Source organism: Ceratotherium simum, unplaced genomic scaffold, assembly GCF_057802395.1.
Source record: "Ceratotherium simum simum isolate JZ-2026a unplaced genomic scaffold, ASM5780239v1 HiC_scaffold_43, whole genome shotgun sequence".
NCBI lineage: Eukaryota > Metazoa > Chordata > Mammalia > Perissodactyla > Rhinocerotidae > Ceratotherium > Ceratotherium simum.
Genome location: NW_028261259.1, coordinates 6,376,661 through 6,385,070, shown reverse-complemented (window position 1 = coordinate 6,385,070; position 8,410 = coordinate 6,376,661). Strand labels below are relative to the sequence as shown.

General features: G+C 44.6%; 1 protein-coding gene across 1 annotated transcript; it reads left to right on the top strand.

The window, feature by feature from the left end:
• The first annotated feature begins 685 nt into the window (after positions 1 to 685).
• Positions 686 to 7,871, top strand: LOC147911490 (RCC1-like G exchanging factor-like protein). Its single transcript, XM_087428008.1, has 7 exons — positions 686 to 904; positions 1,089 to 1,092; positions 3,578 to 3,673; positions 4,177 to 4,185; positions 5,384 to 5,450; positions 6,024 to 6,084; positions 7,740 to 7,871. The coding sequence occupies exons 1-7, from the start codon at positions 689 to 691 to the stop codon at positions 7,869 to 7,871; spliced, it is 585 nt and encodes a 194-aa protein (XP_087284134.1). The 5' UTR covers positions 686 to 688.
• The last annotated feature ends 539 nt before the right edge of the window (positions 7,872 to 8,410 follow it).

Sequence of the window (8,410 nt, the reverse complement as noted above, 5' to 3'; positions counted from 1 at the left end):
AACATGTGTTGGAGAGGATGTGGAGAGAAGGGAACTCTCATACACTGCTGGTGGGAGTGCAAACTGGTGCAGCCACTATGGAAAACAGTATGGAGAGTCCTCAAAAAAGCAAGGATAGAACTACCATATGATCCAGCTATTCCACTGTTGGGTATTTATCCAAAGAACTTGAAAACACCAATTTGCAAAGGTACATGCACCCCTGTGTTCATTGCAGCCTTATTCACGATAGCCAAGACTTGGAAGCAACCTAAGTGCCATCAAGGGACGAATGGATAAAGAAGCTGTGGTATATATACACAATGGAATACTACTCAGCCATAAGAAACGACGAAATCCAGCCATTTGTGACAACATGGATGGACATTGAGGGTATAATGCAAAGTGAAATAAGTCAGAGGGATAAGGTCAAATACCGTACGATTTCCTTCATTAAGTAGTAGATAATAACAACAATAAACAAACACACAGGGACAGAGATTGGATTGGTGGTTACCAGAGGGGAAGGGGGGAGGGAGGAGGGTGAAATGTATAATTCGGTACATGTGTGTGTTGATGGGTTGTAATTAGTCTTTTGGTGGGGAACATGATGTAGTCCATGCAGAAATAGAAGTACAATGATGTACACCTGAAATTTTTTACAATGTTATAAACCAATGTTAAAAAAAAAATAGTGTGTGTTCTTGGAATGGGTAAACAAGCTGCCATTTATTGCTGGAAAAACTGGACGTCCCAGATCAGTGAATGCTTTATGGGAACTCTTTTTCAGATTTCACCTGCCGCCTGTGGCCATGGATTCACACTGCTGTCCTCTAAAAGTAAGGATGGGACGCAAATTTGGTGGATTGAACTCAACAAAGATTCTCAGTATGGATTTCACAGGAGACAAAAAGAGAAAATTGAGGCTCTCCCCTTGGCTTTTTCTGCTGTGATTCGCTGAGGAAGCTCCCTCTGATTTTCAAGAATCTGATGACATAAAGCACACCATAACAACAACATAGATGGAGTCTTGAAAGGCACATTGTTTGGAACTATCTGGACTAGATTATTTTCAGCCTGTTTGGTAAAGGTCCTTTGCTGATAAGTAGGGATGTTATTTTTTGGCCCCAGAGTGATGACGTTTGTTTCCTAGCTTGAGATATCCTGAGACACTCTACAGTGCCTAGAAGGTGGTCTGGGCAAAATATTCAATGAAAGCCTTAAGATGGAGGCTTTATTCCAGATATTTGAAATAGGATTATAAAATGTTAGAAATGATTTATGATATTTTCAAATGTAGACACTAGTCAATCAATATTATGCAGACAATATGAAATATTTTTTAAAATAAAGGGGAATTACCCAGAAATACATACTGGACAAATCTTTCTTTTCATTTTCTTCCCTCTTCCATCATTTGTATGCAAATGTCTGTTTATAGAATTTTGATCACAGTGTATATTTTGTTTTCTGCCTTTTTTCACTGAATTTCATATCAGAATCCTTTTACCCTTAGTATTGAAGTCTTTATTGGCTGTACGATGCCAAATGACATTTCCTTTAATTTTTTGTTACAAATGAGTGTAGACATATGGAGAAGTGGATGGAATAGGATAATGCACCGCATGGGCCGTCACTAGCTTCTGCCATCATCATCTCATGACGATCTTGTTTTACGCATTTCCCCCATGTTCTCCCTCAGCAAATTTGGAGCAAATCATCAGAAAATTGATTTCATTCATAAATATTTCAGTACATGTCTAAAAAACTAAGGACTGAAAAGAGTGGTAATTATAGCATCACACTTAAAAATCATTAACAATGTAACCCCTTAATATCAAATAGTTTGTCAGTGTTCACACTGACAGTTGTCTCATAAGTGTCAATAGATTTTTATTTTATTTTTAAAAATTTATTTGCATCAAAAGCCGGATAAGGTCTAGACATTGCAAGTGGTTGAGAAGACTTTTATAGTCTTTTAAGTCTGTTTGAATCTTTTTTCCTTGAAATCTATTTAACGAAGAAATGACATTGTTTATTCTATAGAATTTTCCAGTCTGCAGTTTGGTGAATGCATCCCTGTGGTGCTGTTTGACATGATCCTCTGTCCTATGTATTTTCTATCAATTGGTAATTGGAGCTAGAGCCAGTTTCCCTTTCAATGTTATATAGTAACATGTCCCAGACCCTTAGGGGTCCATGCACATCGTAATGGGGGATGTGAATCACTTGTCAGTATTTTAAAGTACTTCATATTTTCAGCTACTAATATGAGCCAACAACATTGTCCATTTTCTTTGATTTTGCCTAGAATAACATCATCTCCTTGTGATAAACTAGTTATTTCATGCAGATTAAAAGCTCTGTCTGCAAATTATATCAGTCACTGATGAATATGGACGGGCAAGTGTATTATTATAACAGTCATAATGCCATTTATTTGGTAGATGAGATGTTTTTAAAAATGGGGATCATAGGAGAAGATAGGGGATTCTTAGTGAGGAGTATGTTGAGAACCAGTGAGTTCACAGATCTTCTCCTAATCTCCAGCCTCCACTGTAAATAGTCAAAAGTTCATTGTTTAAGACCTGTCAGAGGAATTCCATACGTAGACCAATCTTGCCTCTCCAGTAGGATTATAAAGAGCAATAAGTTTCTTCTTTAAATCCTTTATTTTTTATTTATTTATTTATTTTTTGTGAGGAAGATCAGCCCTGAGCTAACATCCGATGCCGATCCTCCTCCTTTTTGCCGAGGAAGATCGGCCCTGGGGCAGCATCTGTGCCCATCTTCCTCTACTTTATATGGGACGCCACCACAGCATGGCGTGACAAGTGGGGCATCGGCGTGCGCCCTGGATCCAAGTCAGCAAATCCTGGGCCGCCGAAGCGCAGCACGCCCACTTAACCGCTTGCGCCCCCGGGCCAACCCCAAGATTCTTCTTTAGAGTGACTTCTAGACAACATTCCACCTTACTTGCTTATATAAAAATTAAAATTTTCTATTTCGAATAGATAACATATTTGCATAATTTAGAATCGTAATAGCGCCATAGAACATATGATGAAGAGTCTGCTTTCCACCTCTGTCCTCCCAGGATCATGATTTTTCTCCCTGTCGACAACCTGTGTTAACGGTTTCCAGTTTGTCCTTCTGGAGAGATGTAATGCATGTACAAGCAAATGCATCTACAAATGTATTATTTTTGCTTCCTTTTATTAGAAGTGGTGCCATATAATATGTGCTGTTCTTCACCGTACCGAGAAATCCTAGTGGCTATTGCAGAAAGTGGCTATTGCTTTTACTTTCCTGAAAAATTCAAATGGTGTGAAATGACATGTGAAGAGCTTTCTTTAATGAGACTAAGGATGCTTTTCAGTAACTCTATGTGTCATGGAGGCAGTGTGGTGCAGTGAGTTGGACTTGGGGACCAGGGTTCTGGTCCTTGCTGTGCCACTAACTTATGTGGCTTGAGTAAGTCGTTCCGATCTCACTGTGTAACAATGTGGGGGTGGGGCAGTGTCATCTCTCATGTTAGAAGTGCTCTGACTCTGCGTCAGTGCACTCGCCCTGGTTGTGTTTGTTTCAGAGAGGGGAGACGTGTGGGTTTTGGTGCTCTCACCCATCCCACTGCCTCTGGACAGACCTCAGGAGACACAGGTGTTACAGGTCTCCTGCGGCAGAGCCCACTCTCGTCCTGACAAGACGGTGAAGGACGTGAATTGACCTGTTCGAGATTGATGGGGGGTGGGAGGACCACTTTCTTGCCATAGGGCCTGAAGTGGCCCATTTGATTGAACCACATCTGATTGTGAAGCTGTTGGAATTTCCCAAGCAGATCAGGAGCATGGCTCAAGAGACTGTGTTGGTCAGACTTGGCTGACTCTTTTCTGTTCTCTGCTCTCTGTGGTTCTTGGGAAATCTCAGATATATATAAACATGACAGTGCACACCAGGCAGATTCATCAATGCCTGCCTTTGTTCTGAAGTCACTGAGCTGTGCTACGTGTGTAAAGGGCTTTTCTATTGTACCGAGAGAAGCCTGTTTGCTAACACTTCCTCCAAGACGCGGGGCTTTCAGAGTCCAGGCTCCTGGGTAACCCCGACCATCTCCAAAAAAGCGTTTATTCCAGGGAAGGCCAACTTAATGAAATTCACCACATTTCATTTTCTGGCTAGGGTGCTTTGTAGGAAAAGGCGAAGGTGGTGTTTAGGAACTCTTTCCAGAGGGGACTTGACCTTGAAGGCAACCTGGTGACAGGTGCAAGCAATGGGGTGTTGTGAGTGGTTCGGGGGATTCGATCGCAGACGTAAAAGAAACTCCACTCCAAGCAAATGGACTGAAGGTATATTTTATTATACAGAGGATATGAAGGGCGATATTCCCCCAACAGATCTGAATAGGTCAAATAATAAGAGGGAAAAACACCAGCTCCATCAGAAAGGGAAACACCAGATCAGCTGAGATAGAGGCAGATTCAAATAGGTCATATAATAAGAGGGAAAAACATTGTCTCGATCAGAAAGGGAAACAACAGATCAAATGAAGGGAAATGACACAAGGCAACCGGAAAGAGAAACACCAGGTTGACCGAAAAGAGAACATATCAGATCAATTACTTCACAATAAATCAATTACTCACAACATCCATGCCCCACTACCGGGAGAGTCCTGTCAATCGACACGGGTGTGTGGGACTCACACGTTCTGGGCTAGTCCTCCCTTCCACAGGTGGAACTCTCACCAGGCCTCGCTTTCCAACAGTTTATATAACCAGTTCCAGAGTTTACAGAGCAAGCATTCAGTGTTTCCATGCAAAAAAGGTTATCAGTGGCGTACATGCACTGAGCACCCTTGCTGTTGTCGCAGCCCAGTAGTTTTGTACGTGCATTGTTTTTGTGGTTATCGTCCCAGCCCGGCACAGATGGCCAGTCAGCTCCAGGCTGCGGCGCCCAAGGGCCTCGAAATTTTTACTCATTGCAACTATGTCCATGGGAGAAGGGCCAGTTCCCACCACGCAAAAAGCAGCTTTTGCATTTCTTTTTGTGCTGGTGGCTGTAGGTCAATGGAGTGGCCAAACATGGCTGTACTCATGTCAAGACATGGGGGTGCTGAGTCCTTTCACAGGAGGTGCTTGCCTCTCATGGAATTCCTGAGAGGCAGAACGAGAGCTCAGAGGGGAAGCAGAGGGAAAGTACAGGTGGCCCAGCCTGTTGCAGCATGTATGGACCCCAGCAGGCCTGGAGGTGTGCCTGCACTGGCTGGAAATATTGGAGAAGGAAACCCAGTGGCAGTTGGGTGAGTAGTTGGACTAGGACCACTTTCCAGACCCCCTTCCAGTCCTGACATTCTCAGATTCCCCGAACCTGTAGAACTGATTGCATTGGTGGTGGTATTCTTTAGTCTTCAGCCTGGGAAACAGCTATTACGGACAATGTGGAACGAAGGTGGTGGAAAATGAACCTTACAGGTGAGTTCCCACAAGGAGTACCCCTCCCCAAGTTGTGTTGAGCATTAAACATCTCTGGAGTGATTACTGTGTGATAGAGCCACAGAGAAGTACCAAGCAAGGTTCCTCATGTCTGAGAGGAGCAGTGAGTGCTCCCCGGAGAGCTGTGGAGAGCTTTGTTCCATCTCAGAGGGAGCTCCGTGCATCAGCCTGATGGGAGGGTGGGCGCATGAGCATTGAGTGGAATGCCTGGATCTTCTTTGGATTCCTTCTTTATTTTTAGCCAAATTGATTAACTTCAAAATTTCCTCTGTTTCATGTTCTATTTCTAGTTCCTCGCGTTATGCTGGTGGGTCTAAACACCAGTCTCAGCTCTGGCAGCATATTAAAATCATCAAGCTATTTAGTTTGTATTATTTCACCTTCGCACATGTGACTAACTCTGCCTTCTTTTTGACCTAGAGAGTTTCCCTAACAGTTACTATGTGTGTGTGTGGGGCCGCCAGTGAGGAATGACAGAGGAGACGCCAGAACCCCACAGTGCTTACCATGACCATATGTCTTGCTTCTCTCCAGATTGCCCTCAGCCATTAGCGGAAGGCACAAAGTCCACAGAACGCAGGCCTTCGATGGACAGGTGGTCCGGGAAAGAGGCGTGGGCTGAGAGCCACTCATTCTGCCCCCTGGGGCACTTTTGAAAGGGGGAAACTAGGGTGGAGTGACGGGAAATTTTTAGGGGGATTTTCTGAATTAATAAATTATTTTATACAAATTATACCCTGGCTACTGTAGGCCAGGATGTACAGTAGTGGAACATGGGGTACCAAGTTGAATAAGGTTTGGGGGGGATAACACTCTAGTGGGAGAGACAAGTTGAAAATAATGGCTGTACCCTAGTGTGTCCCGGCGCTGTTTGTGTTCCAGGCTGGCTTTATCTTGTTCACCATTTATTCTCATGCCTGGGACAGTTCCTGGCACATGGTAGATATCTATAATCAATACTTAAATACATAAGTGAATGCATACAGAAAGTGCTGTAAGAGTAGCAAAGGGGAGTCATTAAGTCTTCCGGGGATGGAATGGAAGGGACAGAAGGCATCGTGGAGGAGGTGTCAGAGGAATTTACCAGATAGACTGGGTATGGGTGGTAGGAAAGGTTTCATGGCAGAGGGGAGGGGACAGGTGGAGACTAACTGCTGAGAGCATGTGGGGATGCTGGAGTTTGGTATGCTTACAGGGGAGTGCTGTGGCATAGGCTGGAAGACAGGTGGAGAGTGAACGATGCAGGGTTTCCTAGGGTTGGGGGAGGAGGTGATGAAGGCCACTTGGGAAGGCATGGGGAGAAGGGACATGTAGAGAGACATGTAAGGAGGAATGACCAGATTTGGGGCTTGATAAGAGGTCCAGGGAGTGAGCTAGAAGGAGTGGAGCCTGAATCCACTGGTAAATGAGTGGATGCTGATGTTCTCAACTCAGATGGGGGAGTCCTAGAGGAGGAAGAGGCTTGGGTTGACTGGGAGAGAGAAGTGAGGAGGAGGTAGAGAGTGAATTTGCTTTTAAGTTTCAGTATAGTGCTTCTCGCACAGACTTGAAAGTCCCATGGATGCGAATTCAAGTCCCTGCTTCCCCACATATTAACTGGATGACTTTGGGCAGTTACCAACCTTCTCTGAGGTTCGATTTCTTATTAGGTGTTCTTGGTTATTGACTTAGCACAGTGTCTGGCATAATAAGCATTTAGTAAATGGTGCTTTTCATTAGGCAGTTAGAAAAGCAGGTCTGAAACTAAGTAGAGTTGTCGGGACTGGATGTAACAGTATAGAGGTGACAGGGAAAGCCTTGGAATGGATGCAGCCTCCCAGGGGAGTGTGAAAAGTAGGAGAGAAGAGGGCAGAAGATGGACCTTGGAGAAGGATTCCAACATTGAAGGTAAGGAGTAGGGCTGAGCTAGGGAGCAAGATTGGAAGCTACTGGAGAGGCAGAAGAGAGGGATGGGGAAGAGAAAGGCTTGTGGTGGAGGGAGTGGTTGCTCAGGAATGGACTGGGATGGAGGAGCTCTTGGGTTTTCTCCTTAGGACATCTGGCCCTTTCCTTTAGCAAGAGCCGCATCAGTGGAGGGGCAGGCAGAAACCAGGCTGCAGTGGAGTGAGAAAGAATCAGAAATGGAGGTCGTGTGGCGCAGCCTGCCTGGCCCGGCCCCCTCGGGGCTCAGGAGCAGTAGGGAATGCTCCCATGCTTTGGGTCCCTTGAGCAGGACACTGGGCTGCCAAGGATTTCTTCTCATCATCCTTCCCTCTGTTTGTCTGATAGGTCGCCTGTGGTCAGGACCATAGTCTGTTCCTAACGGATAAAGGAGAAGTCTATTCTGGTGGGTGGGACGCAGGTGGGAAAACAGGTAGTGGACATTACACCCCCTTGGGATGGTGCAGTATGGAGCTGTGATCAGTGGGGCTCTCATGGGCTAGAACCATCCCTGCCATCATTTGACTCTTACCTCTCTTATCACTTCCTGGGGCCACTGTTCTGTTTGTCCCTTCCCAGTGCCCTCACCCCGGCTCCCATAGAAAGGAACTGATAAAGGATGGGGTGGAGGATTAGAGCCACCTCTCAGCAGAGGACCTGTGAGCCTTTCTCTCAGCAGAGACAGGAAACTGTGTGAGGCTTTCAAAGAGAAAACAAGTGTCCCCTAAAAGGAGCTTGATGCTCACTGATTTGAGAAGAATGTGATTAATGCAGGGAGGAATGATTGAGAAACTTTCTCAAGCTTCTATATTTAACCTTTTTGTTTCTGATATTGCTCTGAAGGGAGGGCCATTAAGTATAAGACTAAATCTTTTAGAAATCCTCAGTAATCCTACCAGGACATGAAATCATCTTTGTTCATTGTCTAGTATTTTCTCCCAGTCCTCGTTCATATGTGCACATTTTTTTTCTTTTCTTTCTTTTTTTTTTGGTGAGAAAGATTCACCCTGAGCTACCAT